Genomic DNA, 25,574 nt, shown 5'->3' with positions numbered 1-25,574 from the left:
TTCCCATTAAGTGATAAAGTATTTCCCCTTTAATTTCAAAATATTATATGTAGCTTTAGTGTGCAACGTTCAGTGTTTTTAATTCAATGCTGTGACACCTGACTGACACCACAAGTTCTAAGGTGCCCCCCAAACCCACCCACCCACGCGCGCGCACGCACATACGCACACACACACACACACACACACACACACACACACACACACACACACACACACACACACACACACACACACACACACACACACACACACACACACACACACACACACACACACACACACATATATATAATATAATCTCTATGAAAATGAAACTCCTTACTGTGGGTAATAGCAACATGGTAACAGTAGAGCCTTTTGGCCCATGTCTCCCTTCCACACAACATGGTGTTAGGGCATCATGCTTCATGGAGTGGAAACGACCAGTTAGTGATAATTAACTTTGGCATCATTTTGATGATATAGTGTACAGTTGTCTGTAGATCTGGTTAAACCAATTGAACAACTCACACATATTCATTGATGTGTTAAGAGTTGAGTGTCATCTATGCTGTCTCAACTACCTACACTTGTTCCCTTTTTGTATTCCTCTTTCTGACTAGGCTATTGTTTGCTCTTGCTGTCAGCTACAGATAGTAATCTAAATTAAAAAAAAACATTGATACTGTCATCCTGAGCTGTCAAAGTCATTTCTGACAGCAGGATAAGTGTCAGTGTAATTCCTGCGGGACGGCTGTGGTTACCCTTGCCAGTTGGAATGCTTCTCTTCTGTCAGTGTTTCTGTTCTTCTCGGACGCGGACCAGATCCAGTGTCAACCAAACAAATTAGTTTCCATTGCCATGGGACCAACATAAACTCTGAGTCAACTGAAACACTAACCGACCTAGGTCACATTCACCATTGACTTCACATTAGAGTAACGCTGCAGATTAAAAACGTTTTCCTAAATCTTGGGAAATGGAGACACTTTTAAATCATCTAAATCCCAGCTAATTTAAGCCTCCTCATCATTCCACTGACCGTTCTAACTGCAGCCATATGGTTGATATTAGGCCTAATCCATTGCAGCCAAATCTCACTGAAGAAGGGAAGGGGAAGTGGCATTGCACATGCCCTTTATAAATCCCCAGAATTCAATGGAAGTTTTACCCCATCCCACGACCTATGCAGCTAACATAGTTTAACTCATAGAGTTGTAAAAATGTTTGGTGCAGTGGTAGAATGTAATGAAAATAAAGACACTTGTGACCCTTTGTCCTCTTTCTTCCTCACTGCCATTCATCCACCCCCTTCATTGTTTTTTAATTTCTCCCTTTTTATTGCCGGGGAGCTGAGTCTTTCAAGTGGCCCTCTGGAACAGGGGCCTGTGATGAATGAAGGGACAGCTGTGTGAGAGATGTGGACATTTGGAATATTCATCATTCCAGTGGGTCACGGCTGTGAGAGCTGTTCCCTGCTGCTGTGTTACACCGGTGCCAAACATTTTTTGGGATTCTATACTTAAACACATGTACATGAAATAAAAAAGGTGGCATATCCATTTGACTTGTTACATTTTTGCACTGACTAACAAAAGAATCCTCAAATTGTAAGAGCACTACCATTTAGAATTTGGCTATTGTATGCATGTTTGTTTCTGTTTGTAGAGCCTCAGGACTTCTCTGTGGTGAGTTTGGAGGAGGTAGTACCTGCCGTTCAAGAGACATCAATCAAGAGGCTTGTGGTGGGAGCTTTGGAAGTCAGACTGCACAGCAGTGCCGTCCACCGCATCCTCAAGATGGTCACCTGTGCCATGGAGCACGAGTATGAACCCTACTGCAAGCCACAGCCAGGTCAGTTATCTCCTACAGTTGCTCCATCTGTTTCATTCAGCGTTCTTTAACAGCTACAAAAACAGCCAGCTAACAAATGATAGCTTGCCATACTCCCTACACTCAACTAACACTTGATTCAATACTGTCTCTTATCATTTCTCCTTTTGTCTTCTCCTCCTTTCTACTCTGCACATGTTCAGAAAGCGCACAGTTTTCACTTTACAGTATCCTCATCACATTGTTATTTCCTTACACAACCCGTCTTTCAACACACAGCTGTACATGAAAGTAGTGACCTTTTGCACCACATGAGGGAGGATTAGCCAAACACCTTGTTAGTGGTAGTCCCTATGCAGCTATTGATGAGCTCATCCTTGGGATGTTGTGAAAGAACATGGAATGTGTGTCTGTGTGTAATATCTGTAGCAATAACTCTCATTTTTGCGAAACAATAACATCCGTAGGTTTCAGCTGTTTCAGCATCTGCGATAAATAATAGATGATGGGGTAATTACTGCAGAGCTTTTGACTAAAGCTGGGTAGGTCAGTGTGTTCCTTCCTGTTTCTATATGTGTCTGTGCTCAATCTGGCATGGTATGGTCTGGAGAAGGCTCAGTACAGTCATTGAGAAATTAAGAGTAGATAAAAGAGGCAAAATGATTCACCAATGTAGCCATTACAGATCGAGTGAGAAAATAATACATGCCTTGTGTTTTTTCCTCTCCTGCCCTCCCCTCTTCTCTCCTCTCCTCTCCTCTCCCCTCCCCTTCCTTCCTCTCTGGGGGTCAAGACTTGACTATAGTTCTACTCATCTTGTCAAATTTGTTTTACTCCTCCTGATACACTTCTTGCTAATAACTAATGAAAAATCACTTCCCTCCCAAGAACTAGATGTGTGTACAGTATCACATTTTTCCTAAGATTAATGGAAGGAACACAGTCAAATGCTTTTTAAAGCTGTATCTGTTGAGCTGGACAAGAATATCCAGGGTGTGACAGTAATAGTTTTTGTGTGCCATTGTGTGTTGGCCAGCACACTTTTGTATATCCGTTTCTGTCTGCTTTGAATACAAAGTGTTTTCGGGTGTGTAATCATGCCTCTGTGTACCATGTCATCTGCATGTCTTTTATAATTTGAGTGCTGACTGGGGATATTGACTTGAGGGCTGGCATATGATTGGATTGGACATGGCACTGCCAGATGAAGCGGGTTGTGGCGGAAGGCCAAAGAGCAAAGCAGCAGTGGGATCAGGTTCTGAGCCCACCTTGGAGCTGGGAATGAAGCCCAACAGAACCTTTACTGAACTGAAACAAGCCCATGTCCTGGGAGCAGAGCCAAGGCGGCTCGGTAACAAAGTGCTCAGGTTTTGGTCCACCTCAGGCCCTGCACAAGGTTTAGCGGTTCAGTGCTCTGGTCCCTCCTTACCTTGGTGGGCGCTGAACTTACTCGCCTCTGTTCCAAGTTGACTTGCTTCACTTCATTTTCGGACTTTCCGGATGTTTCTGCAGTGGTTAATTATTGATACTGGGAAACATCCACTGTAATGAATATCCCTTGAAAGTTCCTTTTAGAGCTTGTTTATTTTATTTAGCATATGAGGTGGTGGTTTTGTTGAGAAATACTTTTGTATTGTTTAAATGATGCAGGCCGAATAGAGAGGCACGCACTAAAACAAATTGGTGTGCTTTACAGCTGACCTGTCTATAAATCAGTCCTCCTCAAATCTAAATACTTTTCCACTCCCTCACTTTATTCAAATAATGCACCACAGGTGATATATTTGTGGTTAGATTCATTTCAACAAAGATTTATTTTTTAAATATGATGTGTAATTGAACACTGCAGCCTCTTCAAGCAACTCTGCAAAATGTTCTAATATTTGTTACAAAGCTAACATTTGTTTCTGTTGTTTCTCTTTAGAAATGGTTGAAGAGGGCCATGGTGCAGCTACTCCAGAAGAGATATCAAGTTTAGAGGAATTCATCCCAACCAGACTCACATGTCTCACTCTCCTCTCAGTCTCTGTGACTGTCTCCATGGCAGAGTTCAACCTCCTTCACACACTCATGCCTGTGATCATGGGATGCAAGGTAGTGCACACAGACTTCATTCTTGCAAATAATATATTGAGAACCTCAAGAAAGGTAATAAGCATGCTGGATGCACTGCATAAAATAATTGTGTGAAAATCATACATACAAACTGAAATGGAGAGAGAATGATATGACCTCAAGATTGTAATACACATATGCCAACATAATTATAAAGAACAAATCATTTTAGGTACTAACTGCACCTTCAAACAGGTAACTGTCTTTCTAAAAAGGTTTAAATAACTTATAATGTACATATCTGAATATGTTATTTATCTAAAAAATGATAACATTGTTTTGCAGTCTTGTGGTGAGGTGGGAAAAGTGTGTATTGTATTGTATTGTTATTCCTGACTCCACATTACTAAAGGTCTGCAATACTATAGGTTGGTCTCCAGATGCACAAGGGAGACTGATGAGGACATTTTGACTTAAGACTTAACTTAGAACAGTTTCCTGCCTTTAATCCATGTCCCCCTTTTATATCTCCCAGGTTGCACCGGTGCTAGTTAACGTGCCAGTGTTTCAGCCGGTGCGCCCTCTACCTGCTGTACAGTTCCAGGTGGAAAGGGTGAATGTTGAACACACAGTGCCCATGTATGCTCCAGAGCTGGTCAGCACAGTGAGCCGCCTCAGCCAGCCTTCTGACAACCTGCTGCATCACTGCTATGCACACCTCTACCTCAAGGTGAGAGCCACACATTTCAACTCTGGCTGCACTGTCAGTACATTTAAATTTTTTTGACATATTTCCAAGAACATAATTGAGTAAAACTCTTTTGACACATTCACATTCAAAGATTCAAAGGTTTATTATCATATACACAACTACTGTGTAGTTAAGTAATGAATGAAACACTTTGGTTGGTAAGGTTCCTTAACAATGCAATTACAAGCCATACAAAATAAATACAAATAAAAGATAGATCTAGTTCTGAGTTAGACCTTGCACATCTTTGTTTAATTTAGCATTTGGTTCTCTTATTATAGTTATGTGCTGTTTAAGTCCGTTAAGAAACTATACCCTTGTAGGATTAATAAAGGATACCTTATATTATCTTATCCTTTCTCATAGTATGTATTTGATCATGTACATTGCAACTGTTTAATTTAATGATGTCAATTTTACCGCGGTCTCGTTATCTAAAATATTGACACAAAATACTTACTTACCGTTGTTTTTTATGTACCTTAGCCAGAAGTTGTCAGGTCAAACACACGGCCACAGTCGTAACTCCGCTATGAAATAACCCTAATGACCTTGATGACCCCTTTTTACTGGGTTGTAAAAATCCCAGCACTGAGCTTTCTGATGAGGACCAGTCCAACCCTGGTCTTCTTCATGATTTGTACCCACCAAGCCTGTGTTGTGCAGATTGTCCATACTCTTTGTCACCCATGCTTCATGATTTTGACAATTCAGCAGTTATATAGTGTGTAAATGCCTATTATTTACTATACTACTCATGTTGTTAGACTTTTTTTAGTATGGTATGAATAATGTGTTATACCTCTATACTATAAAATAGTGTATGTATTCATAGCAACGCCTTCAGAAATGACTATTGATCTTTATCTAAATGTGTTCTATTGTATACATAGCTGTCACATAAATGACTTGCATACACACTCTTTGCGTGGATATTCATTGAGAATAAGGTCTTGCTTTTAGAATCATCCTATAATTAAACTACAAATACACTTGTTTTCACCTCTGCATTTGTGGTTTACTTGAAGAGCCAGATGTCCCATGGAGTACATATAGAACTATGGAGACTTAAACAAATTCAGCTAAACCACATTTTAGGAAGCCTGGATAACATATCTGAGAAACCTGGGGTGGCCCAGTGTGGCCTGGCCTGGTTGTTTGCTGGACATCATGCTGGTAGACCTTATCACAGGGTCACTGCAGGGTTAACAGTCAACTGGTCTGTGGCCACATATCCTTCTGAACAAGCCAATCAGCATCTCTATCTGCCAATGCACTAATTCCTCCTCTGGATTTAGGCTGTGGGAGCATGACGAGGTCATTTTGGCTGCAATTCAGCCAGTTCAGGAAGTGATTTGAAACGGGTGTAAACTAAAGCTTATCTTAATCTGTGTTTTGTTGACACTGACTGACAAAGCTAAGGTGACTGTCTTTAGGATAGCAGGTAGCCATTGTTTCACTTTTCCATTTATATAGACAAGAACTCAAAGTCAGCCTTGCTCAACAAGGAGGAGGCCAAAGAAGTAAATAGACCAATCATAATTGAAAACTAGGAATATTTGTATAATAGATTGCTTGGGGCAGCTTAAAGGAAAACACAATTTTAAATATTTTCTCAAATGGGAACTGCAATGAATCCGTCTGTGGCTTGCATTTCACTGGAGGATTTTCAATATATATACATCTTAGTTTGGCAATTACACAATTACATTTGGTATACTCATCATATCCAACGTTTTGTATGTCCACTATGGGCCATCTGTTTGATAGACCTTCACTTGCATGAATTGAATCTGTCATAAATAAATATTTATACATATACAAGTTGAAGTAAAAACACACCGGAAAGAGGCAGGACGTCATCCACAGAGACCCTCTGAAGAATCAAAATAAACTTTGGAAATGTTGTTGATGGAAACATTGTCTGAACAGTCCAGAAGCCATCAATGGGAATGTTGTTGTCAGATATATCCTGCATATATAGATATAACCATAAGGTGCAGCCATGTTTCATGAAGCACATTAAACTACACTCCAGATATTCCGTCTGACTTCTTGCCAACACCGTTAGCTCATCCATTCCTAGTATTTTAAATGCTAAATGTATATGCTATGCTATGCTTCAGCACAATTCGCTTCTCCCTGTTGTAAACAAGGTAGCCATGGGGTTGCTGTGCAACAGCGGCATCAATGCACAAAAGCAGCAACTCAATTGAGAAAAACAAAAAAAACTCTCTCTTTAAAATAGCTCAGAGAGGGCACTTCTTTCTGAAAGTTAAAAGTGGTACAAATCTAATATGAGCAACTGCAACAGGCTGCAAACACGATTGTTCAGAACAAGTGTGCTAGTGAACTTTACTAACTAATTAGCAAACTTTTGGGCAAAAATCTTTAAAGAAAAAAATGAATTTTCTGTACTTAAGGTACCCTAAGTATTAGGGCTGTCAGTCACATGATCCATCCATCCATCTTCTCCCGCTTATCCGTGGTCGGGTCGCGGGGGTAGCAGTTCCAGCAGAGAGCCCCAAACTTTCCTTTCCCTGGCCACATCAACCAGCTCTGACTGGGGGATCCCAAGGCGCTCCCAGGCCAGCGAAGATATAATCCCTCCACCTGGTCCTAGGTCTATCACTTGGTCGCTTCCCAGCTGGACGTGCCTGGAACGTCGGGTTACGTAGTGTAACCCTTGTTATATTAGCACAGGCGGAGCCCTCTACTGGACTCTATGGGTACTCTCTTACCCCGCAAGCATTCTCCCACTGAGACTTCTATAGACGTAGCCGGCCCTGGGCGGGCCTACCTGAATGCGCGCGCATCACACCGTATAAAAGGAGGCCTCGCCTCCTGACTATCATCCTACACTTCTCTTCAGCGAGCGGAATAGGACTGACAGTGCCCCGAGTAGAGGGCTCCGCCTGTGCTAATATGACAAGGGTTACACTACGTAACCCAACGTTATATCTCTCACAGGCTCCGCCCTCTACTGGACTCTATGGGTACAGTGGGTGGAGCCGCGATGTATACGCGCACTGTCGTCCAACAATATTCCACCCTACTGCCCCTGACCGGCTATTATGGTCAGCAGCTGCTGCCCCACCTTCTCCTTTAACCCGGTTGTAACCGAGGAGAAATCTGGGCTGTGGCTGACAGAGCACACCCTGCTGCGCTTACCTCGCAAAAAGTGTGCTCAAAAAACAGTGCCGGGGGACCCCCCCCACCCTGGATGGGGAGAGCCCCCTCGGCCCCGAAAGGGCTTACTACACGCCTGTCTCCCTGAATCCCTAAGGATAACAGGGAGAGCGCCAGAGCCCCTGCCCCACACTCAAACACTGACCCCATGCCGAGTGTGTGGACTAAAGTGTGGAGGGCAGCCCTCCAGCCCTGTAAGGGCCCAATGCGCCACCCCCGCCCCTCCCGGGACTCTCCGAAGGCCCGAGAACAGCGAAGGCGCATTACGTCCGGGGAGGGGGTCAGATGCCAACTGACCCACAACCCCCCTCCCCCCTACCAGTCCTGTGTTGCCCCCGCAAGTACAGACGAGGAGAAAGAGCCCGACATGTCCAAGAGATAAAACCTTATGAAGGGGCCTGGCGTCGACCAAGGCGCCGCTGTGCATATATCCTCCACACTCACACCGTTGAATAAGGCTGTTGACGCAGCCACAGCCCGTGTGGACGAACCCCCGTGGGGCAGGCTCTCCCTGCCTGTCCGTAGGCATGTGCAATGCACTCGCAGAGCCAGCCTGCCAGGCGTTTCTTGGACAGAGCTTTCCCGATCACCCCATGGTCCCACCATGGGGGGGAAGACTAAAACCCCATAACTGAATAGCCCCTGACCTGAACGCACTCCTTATGCTCTTGGGCACAAAGGAGGGGTTCGGTCTGAGTGTCGCGCCGCTCCGGTCACCCCGAATCTGTAAACAGCTCAGGTGCACCGACAGAGCAGTTAACTCGAACACTCTTTTGGCTGACGTTAAGGCAAGAAGCAAAGCTGTCTTCCACGACAGTGCTTTTAGGGAGGAGAGCTCCAGAGGCTCAAATGGTCCCGAGGCCAGAGCCTCGAGCACTAGGGGCAGGTCCCACTGTGGGGTGGAGGCGTGCACTACTGGGCGCAGCCTCCTGACCCCTTGTAAAAACCACGACATCAGTGGTTGACTAAAGGCTGACCTGCCGCAAAATCCCTCATGGCAGGACGAGATGGCTGCTGCATACACCTTCACTGTTGAATGCGCAAGCCCTCTGTCCACCAGTAACTGTAAGAAGGATAAAATAGAGCCTAACTCACAAGATAGGGGCTCTATTCTCCGCTCCTCACACCATCGCTGGAATCCTAGCCACTTTGGCCTGTAACAGGCTGTGGTGGATCCAGCTCTAGCTGCCTGGATAGACTGAATAACACTATCAGACAATCCACCCTGTCTCAACCTGTCCCTCTCAGGAGCCAAACCTGGAGAGGACGGCCGAGAGTGGGTAACGCCCCGATTGCACCTGCCTCTTGAGACATCGCCCCCCAGAACTGGGGAACCGCCCAGGGCTGGCCCACCTTCATCTGTGTCATCTCTGAGTACCACGGCGCCCCAACGCGATCCGGAGCCACTAGGATGACTGACAGACGTTCTCGCCTCACTCTCCTCAGGAGGGGGAGAATGAGACGCAGCGGTGGAAAGGCGTATAGCAGCTTCCTTGGCCATGGCTCGTGTGCAAACGCGTCCACCCCCAAGGGTGGGTCGTCGCTCCGAGCCACGGAGAACCACAGGGCACAGTGGCTGTTTCGCCGGCTGGCGAACAGATCCACTTCCGCTCTCCCGAACTGGGCCCAGATCTGCTTCACCACCTTCGGGTGAAGCACCCACTCGCCTGGCAGGGGGCCGCCCCTCGACATGAGGTCGGCCCCTCTGTTCTCCAGTCCCGGGATATGGAGGGCTCTCAGAGATAACACCACCTCTGAAGCCCATAACCACAGTTCCTCCGCTGTGGTCAACAAGGCGGCGGATCGAACTCCGCCCTGCTTGTTGATATAAGCCACTGTGGTGCTGTTGTCGCTCCTGACCATTACATGTTCCCCCTGAATTAGGGGCCTGAAATGCCGGAGGACTAACACTACCGCCCGTAGCTCTAGGAGGTTGCTGTGTCGAGACTCTGTTAGAGCCCAGCGCCCACCTATAGCCCTCTTCAGGCAGGTCCCTCCCCATCCTGTTCCGGATGCATCCGTGAACACTGTGATGTAGGAGGTCACCCGTCCCAGTGGAGACCCCCTCCGGAGGTGATCCGGGGACCCCCAAAACCGGAGGTTGCCCCTCACTGAGGGGGTATGGTCACCAGCCGCCACTTGTGCCTCTTGGGATCCAAGCGTAGGCTGGAGAACCACCTCTGCAGGCGGCGCATATGTAGTAACCCTAACGGGACCATCATGTGAGCAGCCGCCATGAGACCCAGCGTCTGCATGACAGTAAAAGCTGTCACTGTTGCCCCCTGTCGCAGTCTGCGTACCCCCTGAAGAAGGGACGCACGTCTGCTCTCTGACAGGGTGGCGCGACGTGCCTGCATCGAGCACCACACGCAAATACACCGCCCGTTGGTGAGGTATGGGGGTGCTCTTTTTCCAATTGATCGCGAGCCTAATCTGGTTAGGTGCGTTATCAATTGTGCTGTGCAAAACATTGCCTGTTCCCGTGACCCAGCCATGACTATGAGGTCGTCTATATAAAAGAAAACTCTCATGCCGTGTGCGCGCAGCGGTTGAAGCGCTGTGGCCACACATTTGCTGAATGTGCGTGGGGATAGGGAATAGCCGAACGGCAGTCTGTTGTACTCGTAGCTATTCCCTGGAAGGCAAAACGCAGATACTTTCTGTGCTTTGGAGCAATTTCTACATGAAAGTACGCGTCTTTCAGGTCGATGGTGGTGAACCAATCGCCTGGCTGCACCAGCCCCAGTAACTGTTTCATAGTTAGCATGCAGAATTTCCTGCGGGAAATGTGGCGATTCAGGCCGCGGAGATCTAGAATAGGTCTGAATTCCCCTGTCTTCTTGGGAACCAGGAAGTATATGGAATAAAGACCCTCTTCCCTGCGCTGAGGGTGCACAACAGACACAGCCTGTTTCTGCACCAGAGCCTGAATCTCTGCTGAGAGGAAACTCATCCCCTCTCGAGAGGATAGCTTCACCTCTCGCATGCCCATAAAAGGGGGTGGGACGCTGCAAACTGGAGTGAATAGCCCCGTTTCAGCGTCCTGTCCATCCACCTGATAGTACACAGCTGAGTTTCCATTCCCCATAACACTGTGTTAAAGGGCATGCACTCAGCTGTGGGGCCGCAGCTATAAAGCTGTGGTACTCTCTGGCGACCCGTCCCGCCGCAAAACTCCCCGTGAAGGGAAGATTCGCCCATGGAGGGTCGACACAGAAAGGGCCGATTATTTACTGAGGACCCTGAACGCACCGCCGCACGCTCATGTGTGAGCGAGCGCTCCCTCAAAATGCTGTTTTCACCCCTACGGTGAACATCATTAATCGGAGTCCTCATAGGAGTAGTGCGGTCTACTAAGGTCCCTGAACGCGCTCTTCTATGAGTGCGGGCGCTGCCATAATGCAACTCTGGTAACCTGCATTCATTGGAGTCTTAACCCCAGGCTTAGTGTGTTCCCCAACAGCAATATGCCGGCCATAATGCCTCTGTACCCGTATAACATTACGATAGCTTTGTTTACGTTTCATCACTCTCATCTGCGCACTCCCACTAGCCTCCTCCCTACAGGAGCTATGGCTGGGGCGGCGAGTGGGGAATCTGTACAGACATCATGTGTAAGTGTAGCATTGTGGAAACAAAGGACACTTAGACTTGGATACAGATCAACTTTTTCTTTATTTTAATTTCTTTAGGAATCTGTGCATCGAATAGGGAGGAGGCGGGATTCACCCTCGCGTCCCGGGCGAAGAGAGTTCTCCCCCCGCCGAGACGCTACCTCCCCCCGCCAGTCAGCTTCGGGCTGACGGCGCACCCCACCCGGCCGCTCTCTGCTGCTGATGAGCCTGCCGAGGTCGGGCAGCCCTTCCCGTGGCTGCCGATATGCCGGTACCACGTGATGGGCCGTAGAGGTGGAGGGCGCCGCAGCTACGGGACCCCCGTGCCGGCGCCTCTCCCTCCGCTTCACTGTCGCACTGCGCTCCCTCGCCTGCATGGAAACGCGTGGAGGAGCGCGTAGCGGGGCCGGAGGCGGGGCCAGCGGTAGCATCCTGCTAAGCTGGACCCTTTCCTCCTCCAGCCGGCTGAAGCGCTGAGTGACCGAGGAGATTGACCCAAAGAGCCCTCCGTGGATACGGGGGCTCCGAGGAGATCTTCTCGGTCTTTTCTAGATAGGGCAGTGAGTCCCAACCACACGTGACGAGACGCCACTGTGGCCAAGGAAATCACCCGCCCTGCTGCAGCGGCCACGCCATGAATCAGATTATTCATCTGACCTATAGCGCGGTCCGGATAATCGCTCCCATCTTGTGACAGGAGGGCGGGGGCGGCTGCCTGAGGGGTGATCAGGGAGACGCCCAACACGCCGAGATTATTGGCTGCAGCCGCCATCTGCGTACCGAGCTTGAACATCTTGTCCAGATATTCCAGAGTGTCTCGGTCCCGGGGCAGCGGGGGCAGGGGTCGCTTACCCTCCGCCCAACCAGCCGCCCGCGAAGCAGATGGGCCGCCAGGCTCTCATCAAGGGGGGGCACACCCGCACACGCTGTGTCCGGCGGCCCTCCACCTTGATGATGCCTGCCATAGCGGCTACTGGGGCCTTCGTTTAAATGGCTGCTGCCATGTCGCCTCCACACACCGCCATATATCAGGCAGTTGGGGCGAAACGAAGGTTGGTTGCGCTGGATGCACCGGGCCGTAAAACCCCTGTCTCAGGCGGCTTATAGGCCTCGGTGGCAGCGGTGGTGGGAGCGGTAGGCCTACGCGCTCCGCTGCCAGGGTCATCACCGCTGGGAAATCCACACGTGCAGACCTGAGAGTCGGACCTCCCGACACCGAGGCGTCCTCGTCCTCCTCCTCCGGAATCGGGGTTGTCTGGCCCCACGGAAGGGAGAATCGGAACGGCACTTCCTCCTCTCCTGACTCGCCCATCTCGACGACGTCGAGATCCGAATCCTCCACCTCCTCCCGCGGAGTCTCTGCTGACAGGAAATGCTGCCCACGATGCTCACGCGTGAGCCGAGGAAGCATCTGGCAGGCTGAGCATGCCGGCGTCGGGCCCATACCGCTCACAGCGTGGTTAGGCCCCATACACAAAAAACAGGAGGGGTGTGGATCCGCTCCCGCGATCAGGTTTGGACATTTCGGGCAGGTCCTGTGGTCAAGAACTGACTCCATTATCTCTCAATTTTCCGTCTTTCTAAGCTCCGTGAAAAACACTTCCGCTTGCTGAAGAGAAAAGGATGATAGTCAGGAGGCGAGGCCTCCTTTTATACGGTGTGATGCGCGCGCATTCAGGTAGGCCCGCCCAGGGCCGGCTACGTCTATAGAAGTCTCAGTGGGAGAATGCTTGCGGGGTAAGAGAGTACCCACAGAGTCCAGTAGAGGGCGGAGCCTGTGAGAGATATAACACCTCCCTAGGGAGGCGCCCAGGTGGCATCCTAACTAGGTGCCCGAACCACCTCAACTGGCTCCTTTCGACGCGAAGGAGGAGCGGCTCAACTTCGAGTCCCTCCCTGATGACCGAACTTCTCACCTTATCCCTAAGGGAGACACCAGCCACCCTAAGGAGAAAACCCATCTCGGCCGCTTGTATCCGCGATCTCGTTCTTTCGGTCATGACACATCCTTCATGACCATAGGTGAGGGTAGGAACGAAAATGGCCCGGTAGACAGAGATCTTTGCCTTCTGGCTCAGCTCCCTTTTCGTCACAACGGTGCGGTAAAGCGACTGCAGTACCGCTCCCGCTGCTCCGATTCTCCGGCCCATCTCACGCTCCATTGTTCCCTCACTCGAGAACAAGACCCCGAGATACTTGAACTCCTTCACTTGGGGTAAGGACTCATTCCCTACTTGGAGTGGACAGTCCATCGGTTTCCTGCTGAGAACCATGGCCTCAGATTTGGAGGTGCTGATCCTCATCCCAGCCGCTTCACACTCGGTTGCGAACCGATCCAGTGAGTGCTGAAGGTCGCAGACCGATGAAGCCATCAGAACCACATCATCTGCAAAAAGCAGTGGTGCAATCCTCACGGCCCGTCTACACTACAGAGTCGACAGCGTCGAAAGCTCCAATCTGCTCCAATCTGCTCCAATCTGCCCATTCACTTTCAATGGGGTGACGTCACGTAGCCGCGCTTTTTCGCCGAACTGAATTGTGGGTAGCAGAGCGGTCCGTCTCAGGCGTCTCAGGCGACAGAAGTTGAACAATGTTCAACTTCTGTCGCCTGAGACGCCGGAGTAGCCAGCGCCAGCCAATCAAATCCCGTTTCCCAAAATCTGACAGCTGAAGCTGTAGCCAATCAAACCGCGTCTAAGCTGGGAGAGATATCCCGCCGTTCATTTCTATATTTCAAAAAAAGTCGGAGGAGAAACTAACTATCGCCGTAGCAATTCACCCGGTTTTGTATGACCAGACCCTCTTCACCTACCGGGATACAAACCGGAGGAACCAGGCATGGAGGGAGGTGGCAGAGACAGTGGGGGAAACTGGTAGGTTTTCACCTGTTTGGGGAGTTTATATATATATTGCTCGCATAAAATCCCCGGGGGTTTTTGCTTTGTATGTTGGGGGCGGGAGATTCATGTGATTGGTTGTTGGTCGTGTTGCTTGAATAAAATCCCCAAGCTCCAGACACGCCCAGCTCCAAGCTATTTTTAGAGCTGTAGTGTGGACGCTCCGTTAGTCCACCGAACTGCAGACCCCCTCCCCCACGACTACGCCTCGAAATCCGATCCATGTATATTACAAACAGGATTGGTGACAAAGCGCAGCCCTGGCGGAGGCCAACCCTCACCGGAAATGGGTCCGACTTACAGCCGAGGACCCGGACACAGCTATCGCTTTGGGAGTACAGAGATTGGATGGCCCTGAGTAGAGACCCCCTCACCCCATACTCCCGCAGCACCTCCCACAGTAACTCCCTGGAAACTCGGTCATACGCCTTCTCTAAGTCTACAAAACACATGTAGACCAGATAAGCGTACTCCCAGGCCCCCTCCAGGATCCTTGCGAGAGTAAAAAGCTGATCCGTCGTTCCACGACCAGGACGGAATCTGCATTGTTCCTCCTCAATCTGAGGTTCGACAATCGGCCTGACCCTCCTTTCGAGTACCTTGGAGTAAACTTTCCCGGGGAGGCTGAGTAGTGTGGCTTTGCCACTGTGGAGTTGTTTGACGACCTCAGTGACCTCCCCCCGGGAGATTGGTGTTGATCCCCCGTCATACTCCAGCTCTGCCTCTAACATAGAGGGCGGAGTTGTCGGGTTCAGGAGTTCCTCAAAGTGTTCCTTCCAACGCCCTAACACTCCATCAGTTGAGGTCAACAACGTCCCATCCTTACTGTACACAGCTTGGATGGTTCCCTGCTTCCCCCTCCTGAGGTGTCGCACAGTTTTCCAGAACAACTTTGGTGCCGCCCGAATTTCAGTCGCATGATGTCCATAGTTAATCGCGATTAATCGCAAATTCGTCGCACATTGTGTACCTGTTCAAAATGTACCTTAGAGGAATATTTTTCAAGTTTTGAATACTCTTATCAACATATGAGTGGACAAATATGCTTTATGCAAATGTTTGTTTATTATCATTGGAACAATGACAAATATTCTCCTGAATATTCTCCACAGAACAACCTGGAACCTCTCTCTCTCTCACACTCTCTCTCTCGACCCTGTGCACTTCTCTGCACTGAGCCAGTTGCTCAAACAGACAAGCCTGTTTACAGTTGTCGGCAAAATGCCGCTCCTCTGTCTTCATAGCAGTCAAAGCATGAGACTGAAGTTCCCACTGTGGGTCAAAATAATGCGCTGTGATGTGCAGTCGACACGTTGGATGTGATCCGAATGATCGAACGCAGCCCCTCGTCCTCCACAATGTTAAGCTGTAGTCACCCATTTAGCTATCGCTGTTGTTGTCCAGGCGTCTCCCCGGCAAACTTTCAAGCGTGGTCTGCCGCAAGCGAGCGGCAGGCTGTCAGCATCAGCTGTGTGCTTGGCTTGCCGTTTAAAACACCTTTCTTTGTATCCATATATCTCGCTAAAATCTCTCACCATCCAACTAACAACAACGTCAAGCCTTTGGGCTCTGAAACTACGGGGCGGGCCGAGGACAAATGCACATACGTTGATCGCACGTTCAAATAATTAGTGGCGTTACATTTTTTTTTAACTGCTCTAACGCGTTCTAACTTGACAGCCCTACTAAATATATATCGATTTCTTTGGAGAGTTAAACAAAACGGTATTTTAAAAGATTTTGCCTTTTTTTTTTCTGCCAATAGCCACGGCCTGTAAGAGCGCTACACAATGTCCGCTGGGAACAGATAGGGTTAAGCATTTCAGTGGCAATTGCGATGAGAGAACAATAAACGCCTGCTCTGTGCTTCTGTGCTTTCTTTCCAGACACTGTGTTCACCATAAGAATTGCCATGTTTCTTTCTGGGGATCCAGGGAATGGTTTGATCTTATATGTTGCTGCAAATGCATTTTCTTGTCTGCATATTTCTTCCCCTGTCTTCCCCTTTCTACCTCTCAACATCTCTCACACATTTGCTTTCTTTCTGTTTCTCTTTCCAGGTGCTTGGGTTCCAGGCAGGTTTGACATGCCAGGACAGTACGGGGGGTTTCCTGCCTCTCATCCCCATCATCCCTTCCTTCAGCACTGCGCTCTATGGGAAGCTGATCCAGATGCCTGCATACTGGTGAGCTACCTCAAATTGTTCTTAAGCCTTAACATTTAATATTGCCTATTTAAAATTATTGGGATTGTCTCAAAGAGATCACACCCAATTCTTCCCAATACTAATTCACCTCGTAATTTGTCACATGTTTTGCTCTTAATGCATTGCTTTTAATCCACCCAAATGATTCTGTGTCTCAAAATGTCTCTCTGAATTTTGTTCTGGCCAATCTTTGCCAAGTCCACTCTGCATGTTGCTGATTATTTAAACAGTATTGTTATTGAAATCCATATGTGCAGCACAGTTCAATAGGGTGCTGCTGACACAACATATCGTTTTAGCCTTACAGAGAAAAAATGTCTGGGTGTTTAGTATAAACATCCCGACATTTTTGAGCCGCAAAAGTATCCAAAGATTACCTCAAAACATGATTTCTCTGTTTATTAAAAGATAAAAAAACTGAAGAAGACTGGTATGCTGAAAATTGCCACAGGCTGAGTCCTGGAGTACCTATTTTTATTAGATCCATGTGTTGTTTTAAGATTTAACATATACAATTGATCAACATGGATGATGGCTAAAGTGTCAAGTCAACTACAATAAATGGTTAATAAAGTTAACAATCACTCATCAGTGTAATCCAGTGAAGATGCATACCAAAGTGGGGAGGCAGACGTTCATGGAAAGTTTCATCTGGTTTCAGAAAGGTTTGGGTGTGAACCTCCTCTGTGTATGCGTGCTTGGTATTTGTATGCATGCTTTGCTTTTCTGTATACAGTGTGTGTATATGAAGAGTTATCCCCATGTATTGTACTTTTTAGAGAGGATTGCAGCCTTTTGCGGGCAGTGCCTCAGAGGGTATTTAAAGTAATGGATGAGCCTATTCTGCCGCGGTCCGTGGGGAAAACAGAAAAATGCAGTCATCGGGTAACAATTGCAACAATTTGTCAGATGGTTTGAAACATAAGGAGAGGAAAATAAGACAACACAGTCAAAAGAGAGGAAAAAACATATTGCTATATCCCTGTCCTTTTACCAGACAGATGATGACTCATTAGGGATGTCCCCCACAGAGGCTAGGAGTTGAAATGAGCACAATAAGGGAAATGTATACTACCAGTCAAAAGTTTGGACACACCTTCAAATTCGAAGTTTTTTATTTTGTTCTACTTTGTAGATTAATACTGAAGACATCAAAACTATGAAAGAACACATATGGAATTATCTAGTAAAAAAAAGTGTTAAACAATCCAGAATATGATTTATATTTTATATTTCAATTCAATTCAAAACCTTTATTTATCCAGGTAAAATCCCATTGAGATCAATGATCTCTTTTTCAAGGGAGACCTGCAGCAGTAGGTTCCAAAAGAAGACATACAAACATAAACAACAGAACAACAAAAGGACATCATACGGCAAAATGTACAGGGATTAAAATTTACATATCTAACCACATGTACAGGTACCAACAGCATCTGACTGTGTAGCATCCAACCGAGCTTTGAAAACATGTAGTGGTACTAGCTTGGTAATTTTCGTTCCAAGTTAGTGGAGCTGCACATCTAAAAGCTTTCTTCCCTAAGACAGTCCTAGCACTTGGCACATTTAATAAAACCACAGCATGCGATCTCAGGCAATAAGTACTTTCAATTCGCAGAGAGATCAGGGAGCAGATATAAGATGGTAGTTTATCTAACATGGCTTTGTAAATGAGAAAGTACCAGTGACTGAGCCTCCGTACAGTAAGTGATGGCAAAACCGCCTTGGTATACAGGGTACAGTGATGCGTAAGTGCTTTACAATTTGTCAAAAAATCTCAGTGCACTGTGATACGCAGCATCTAACTTGCTCATGTAATTGGCAGGTGCATTCATATATAACAAATCACCATAGTCCAGCACAGGTAAAAAGGTCCCAGCGACGAGCCTTTTCCTGGCCTCAAGCGAGAAACAGGACTTGTTTCTGTAGAAGAAACCTAGCCTAACCCTCAGCTTTTTAAGCAGGTTATTTACATGAAATGTAATCATCATTAAGCCAGATACCCAAGTATTTGTAACAGGTAACCACTTCAAGTTGTATTCCTTGCGTTGTTACAATATCCAAAGCAGTCTCCGGTGTATTTTTAGCATTACCTTTGTTTTATCCACATTTAAAAGAAGCTTAAGTTCAGAGAGCTGAGCCTGAATAATGTTAAAAACAGCCTGTAATTTAACAACAGCCTCGTTAATCGAGGGACCTGCACAGTACATCACGGTATCGTCCGCATAAAAATGTAAGTTGCTCCTTCGAAATTTTCACCTAAACTATTAATATAGATAGTAGGGGTGTTGAAAATAATCGTTTCTACGATGCATTGCGATGCAGACGTGGACGATTCGGTCTCGATGCAGTGACGGAAGATAATCGGTTATAGAGTAGTAACGTTGCTTCCTGATTTTCCGGCCGCGGCTATACTATAACGTTTTTTCTGTCACTTTAATATCAAATCGGTCGGTGACTAGTGATGGGTCGTTCGCGAACGATTCGTTCTTTTTGAACGAATCTTTGAAGTGAACGAGAGGAACTGATTCCTCCCACAAAACGATTCGTTTGTTTGAGTCGCCGCTAAAGAGAAGCTGTTCGCGAACGACGAACTTAAAGAACTGGCGGAAACAGTTCAGAACTGTTTCCTACAGTGTAGCTACTGTAATCAGAGCCTGAGCTCCGACACACACACACACACACACACACACACACACACACACACACACACACACACACACACACACACACACACACACACACACACACACACACACACACACACACACACACAGGAGCGGGACATCCTCCTCAACCTGTCCGCAATAAAGAGGACGGATACCTGAACCGTAGCGTCCAGCTAGTTTAGCGATAAATACACACATCGTTGTATTCTCCTCCCCCTGTCGGCCCTAAAAGCTTCAGATGGTGGATACCTGAGCTCCATAGCGTCCCGCTAATGTGAAACACACACACACACACACACACACACACACAGCGTTAGCGGGAGATTCTCCTCCCCCTGTCGGCACTAAAAGCTTCAGAGGGCGGATAGCTGGGCTCCGTAGCGTCCAGCTAGCTTAGCAATAAATACACACATCGTTGTATTCTCCTCCCCCTGTCGGCCCTAAAAGCTTCAGATGGCGGATACCTGAGCTCCATAGCGTCCTGCTAATGTGAAACACTCACACAGCGTTAGCGGGACATTCTCCTCTCCCTGTCGGCCCTAAAAGCTTCAGAGGGCGGATAGCTGGGCTCCGTAGCGTCCCACTAGCTTAGCCGCTAGCTAAAGGTAAACATAGATGGGTACATACTATAGAATATGAATAAATCGTCACCGATGTAGAGGATATATTTTTGTATTCACTTTGAACTCGGCCAAATGGAGTTTAATGCTTTGGGATTTAAGCACATAGTCCATGCATGGGTTTGAAAGTATAACGTGCTAGCCTGCTGTAATACATCGTATAGTCAGGCACACATTTATGAGAGATTTAACAATGGCCAATTATATTAATTAAATAATATGTAGCCTATTCCCAGTGCATAATTCATGGGGCAACAAGGTGAGGTGGAAAATGTGTTTTAATATCATAAATGTTACGCCAGCAAACTTCTTGTACGGACTTCGGCAGTAGTGAAGACTCACTGAACGAATTAAGTACAAAGACGAATCGTTCGCGAACGTGCAAATCACCAGAAGTCGTTCGCGAACCGGTGAACGAATCAGTGAACGAATCTTTCAAGTGAACTGAATCAAAAGATTCGTGTCCCCGAAGGGAATCGGAATTCCCATCACTATCGGTGACGCAGAGATCAGGGAACAGACGTGACAGCGGCACCAAACACGGAGCAGTCTGCTTTATCCACCAACACAACACCACCAGTCCAGAACCAAAAGCAGAAGGACCCGCTCTGAATCACTCCGTGTCGCTGTGGCACAGGGATTTATGTTTTTCAAAAATAATCGCGTTACAATCATGTCAGGTTTTTGGTGGATTTAATTAAGTCTTGGATTGCAAAGTATGAATGTCCTCTAGCAATTTGCAGACGATATATACGTGTGTAAAGTTTGTGAAGGCAGGAGGAAAAAAGCTTCCGCGATCACCGTCTCCTCTCCGTTCCTCCAAGCCCCGCCCCCTCCCTGAAAATAATGAGTGACAGGCTGATAGTGACCCGATAGAAACTTTATTATTCACTTAATCACTGAGATATAATGAAGCTAATTTAATCTCATACATTCATGGGATGTATGTCACAGTAAGACAGAGAATGTAAGTGTGCACCCACATGCAGTATTTTTGTTTGTATATGCTATTGTAAATACTCCTGTTGTCTGCTGTGTTCAGACTCAAGTCCTGTGTGTGATGCCACATTCAGGACCTTCAGTGTCCTTTCTTAACAGAAGGCCGTTGCTAGAAGCTGCAGCTAGACTGCAGAAGCATTAGCTTTTTGTTTTTGAGGATGGAACAACTTCACACACGGAGGCTAGACCTATACAATTCATTTATTTTGGTTTATAAATTAATGTCAAGACATTTATGTTATTGATTTCTGAAGCACTTTCTAAATAATAAAAAGAGAGTTCATATGTATTTACTCTATGTATGCATTATGAAAAATAAGCCATGTGCAGTAATATAGAAAATCGAGGATGCAACGCATTGGTATGAATCGTGATGCACCGTGATGCACCGGGATATCGAACCGAACCGAATCGTTGACAGGATAATCGTAATCGAATCGAATCGTGAGACCAGTGAAGATGCACAGCCCTAATAGATAGAGAATAATAGCGGACCTAAAACTGAACCTTGAGGAACACCATTAGCAATGTTTAACTACTCAGAAGACAGCCCATCAAACTGAACACATTGGGACCTTTCAGAGAGGTAGTTCACAAACCACCCACTGCAAGGCTGGATATGCCAATACTGACCAGCCTCTGCTTCAAAATGCGATGATCGACGGTATCAAACGCTTTGGACAGGTCAATAAATAGAGCTGCACAACTCTGCTTATTATCTAAAATACTCGCCACATCATTCACCACTTTCATTGTGGCAGTGATGGTGCTGTGTTGCTTTCTGAATCCTGACTGATGTTTAGACAGGATGTCATTTGTACATAAAAACACCTTTACCTGTTCACTCAATAGGCGTTCAAGAACCTTAGCCAGAACTGACCATTTAGAGATGGGTCTATAATTGTTTAATAAGGTGGCCTCCCCTCCTTTTAGCAAAGGCAGGACATAAGCAGACTTCCATACTTTTGGGATTTTGTTCGTGCTGAGGGAGAGGTTAGAAAGAGTAGTGAGAGGTGGAGCAATAAAATCTGCAGCTATCTTTAAAAAGAAAGGTTCTACGTTGTCCGGACCAGCCGGCTTTTTAGGATCTAGCTTGGTTAAGACTTCACAAACAACATCAACAGTAAAAGGAGTAAAACTGAAAGGGTTTTCCAGACCACATTGTTCTGAGTCACCGACTGTGGTGTTCACAGAAGCAGAATTAGAAACAGAATGAAACAGAGAACCACAGGACACAAAATGCTCATTAAAACAATTTAGCATAGTAGCCCTGTCCGATATAGAGCCAGATGCTGTGGTAAGGCACGGAGGTAGCTCATTACGGATATCACCGGTGGATATCGATTTTATGGCTGTCCAGAATTTTCTAGGGTTGTTCAGGTTCTTTGTGGTAACTGACAGATAGTACTTCGACTTAGCACTTTTGACATGTGAAGTGAATCTATTTCTTAGCTGCCTAAAACGCAGCCATTCTACCTCTGAGCCTGATTTCCTAGCCTTTGCCCAGGCCTTGTTCCTCTCATGTAGGAGACTAGATAATTCAGCAGAAAACCAAGGATTGTCTCGTCCCTTCACTCTAAATGTACGCAGGGGTGCATGTCTATCTATAATTTCCATAAAACCAAGATAAAAATAAGACCATGCGGTTTCTACATCAGCACACAGATCGATTTTTCCCCAATCAAACCCAAACAGATCATGAACTAAACCCTGCTCCACAAAATGTTTTATGTCTCTCTTAATAATAATGCGAGGTTTAACCTTTTGGAATGTTGTGTCCCTAATGGTGGCTACAACACAGTGGTCACTCAGATCATTTGCAAATACTCCCACAGCTGAGTATTTATAGGGAATATTAGTTAGAATGAGATCAATTAGGGAGGATTTATTTGGGGACTTAATGTTTCGGCGAGTAGGACTGTCAACAATCTGAGTAACATTTAAAGAGATACAAAGGTTTTTAAAATCCTCTGACACTGCAGTTAACCAGTCCCAGTTAAAATCTCCAAGTAGCACTATTTCCTTGTAGTCTAGTTGCGATAAAAGATTTGCTAGTGAAGACAAGGAGTCCTAGCCAGCTGAGGGGGGTCTGTAGCAGCCCACGACCATGACCTGTTGACCCTTTGCCACTTCTATATTTAAGGCTAAACATTCAAATTGCTTACTGATAGATTTGGAAACTAATGTGGATACACTGAACTTATTCTTAACATAAATGGCAACGCCACCACCTTTATTAGGCCGGTCGGTACGATACACATTAAAACCATTTAAGGCAATGTCAGAGTAGATTTATTTAGCTCGCCCAGATACGGACAAAATCTAGTTTACCTAACAGACTGCGCACATTCAAGTGGATGAAACCCAACCCAGATCTAGCTTTAAAATCAGCAGGAGTAGCGATCTGACTACTACTACTGGGCGGACCAGGGTTAGGTTGTACATTTCCTGACAGTAATAGCAACAACAAAACAGGCATATTTTCCTCTTAAGCAACACACATACATTGTCATCTACTTTAGAATCACCGGAAAAGTCTGCGAGAGTGTGATTAGAGCTTAAGAAGCAGTCATGAAGATCCATCATCGCAGGAAAACAAAAAAGACAAACATATTTTGTCGAGCAGATAGACTGTGACAAGGCAACCGGAAATTGTTTGTGTAACACATCCGAACCTTTGCAGGGGATGCCCACTGCGGGTGGCAGAACAGACCAGAATCCAGTAGACTCCTCAGAATGACTAGAGATCTTCTCATCGTCCAAAATAGTTAACAGGCACAGCAGAATCCCGATATGGGCCATTTTCCCAGACCAGCACACAGTATCCGCGATGTTCCTGGAGCAAAATCAGCACAGCAGCAAAGGACAGACAAAAGCAGCAGCGTGGTATCCCCGGGGTGAAAGCAGGCCTCTGCAACAGCAGAACCAGGACAGGTGGAAAGCAGGCCCCAGCCGTGGTAAAATCCTCCCCCGCACAGCAGCATACGCCCGGTGGAAGCAGGCCAAGCCCGGAGCGTGGATCCACTCCGTCTCTCCGCGACGACTCCGGGGTAAAAACCTCTCCAGTGCAGCCATACTCTACAGGTGGGAGCAGGCCTCCGTAGATCGCAGATCGCAGGCAGCAACAGGTGGAGCCGCTCCGTCTCTTCGCGACGAGCAGGCCTCCGTAGATCGCAGATCGCAGGCAGCAGCAGGTGGAGCCGCTCCGTCTCTTCGCGACGTCTCCGGAGGAAAAACAACTCAGTACAGCCGTACTCGACAGGTGGGAGTAGGCCTCCGCAGACAACTAAAACTACTACTTGTATAAGCAGGGATGGCTAAATGTTTGTGAGCAGGAGAGCTAGATGCTAACAGATGCCAGATGCTAACAGGCAGTGAGATTCTTCAAAGTAGCCCCGTTTTGCCTTGATGACAGCTTTGCACACTCTTGGCTTCTCTCAGTCAGCTTCATGAGGTCGTCACTTGGAATGGTTTTCAATTAACACGTGTGCCTTGTCAAGAGTCAATTTGTGGAATGACTTGCCTTCTGAATGTGTTTGACACCATTAGTTGTGTTGTGCAGAGGTAGGGTTAGTGCACGAGAGATCTCTCTCCCCTGTCTCTGTGTGTGGGGGCGGGGCAGTTTACACACACACGGCTGCTACATGCATGCAACACACACACGGCAGAGATGGCGGAGAGAAAGCGCTCCAAGATGTGGTTAAACTTTACCCGTCTCGATGTGGACAATGCTCGTTGCCAAAAATGTAATAAGAGTTTAGCATGTAAGGGCGGTAACACGAGCAATTTTTCTAAACACCTTGCAAAAGTGCACCACATTCAGACGGAGAAATGCACCATTTTCGACTGTCTTTCTAGTAGCGTGTCTTTCTATGTATACCTCAATCTTCCTCCAGATATCTGAGAGATCTGATCTCAGCACACTGGAACAACAGTTATACGTTGGTAGCCACGGATGAAGGAATAATTTGGTCTTTGAAATTAAGATGTGATTCACGTACAAGCACACACACACACACACGCACGCGCGCCCACACACACACACACACACACACACACACACACACACACACACACACACACACACACACACACACACACACACACACACACACACACACACACACACACACTGTGTCCCCTCTTTCACACCTTGCAGTCAAAGTGCCTGTTAGAGCAGGACACCTGTGCTCGAGCACTAGCTTGGGAATCGATTTCCTTCCATTAGTTTAGATTTAAACATGTCAAAGAGCTGCAGATGGTTTAGACTTTTTCTGACTTCTTCTCCAGGCAAACATGTTATTTTCTGTACAGAGGTTTGCTGGCCACTTAGGAAAGCACAAAGCCCTTATTCAATGTGAGCCTGTCTGTAGACAGAACCTGATTCCTTGCGCTTTCTGCTCCCAATAAGAGACTTCTAGCTGCTTGTTTGATCTCCAGCCCCCCTGTTTCTGCCCTGCCTGCCTCAAATAGTGGATTCAGATGTCAAACGGATGTTATTTTTCTTGCTGACAATCACTAGATGTTTCTCGTCTCCACAGAGCCTTTCAGATCAATGCCCTTCTGTGGTTTCTTTCAGCCTGGATCAGCGCTTAGAAATGCCACTGTCAACCTCTCACGGAGTCTCCTCGACACATACAAAAACTGCTCAGTTATTCTTTGTTCTAAGCAAGCCTTTGATGAATACAGTATGTACTTTTCCAATAACATTATGCACCAGAAATCCTTATCTTCATTTGATTTGAATATACATTATATT

At 46.8% G+C, this 25,574-nt stretch overlaps 1 protein-coding gene across 1 annotated transcript in view; it reads left to right on the top strand.

Moving 5' to 3' along the window:
* LOC117460531 (intermembrane lipid transfer protein VPS13B) overlaps positions 1-25,574 on the top strand; it is a 424,908-nt gene that overhangs the window by 84,972 nt on the left and 314,362 nt on the right. Inside the window, 4 exon segments of the mRNA XM_071205797.1 lie at positions 1,651-1,836; positions 3,740-3,909; positions 4,406-4,600; positions 16,382-16,506. Of these exon segments, the coding sequence (XP_071061898.1) occupies positions 1,651-1,836; positions 3,740-3,909; positions 4,406-4,600; positions 16,382-16,506 (676 nt within the window).

This window comes from Pseudochaenichthys georgianus, chromosome 16 (genome assembly GCF_902827115.2).
Source record: "Pseudochaenichthys georgianus chromosome 16, fPseGeo1.2, whole genome shotgun sequence".
NCBI classification, from domain to species: domain Eukaryota; kingdom Metazoa; phylum Chordata; class Actinopteri; order Perciformes; family Channichthyidae; genus Pseudochaenichthys; species Pseudochaenichthys georgianus.
This window is presented reverse-complemented; position numbering and strand designations above follow the sequence as displayed.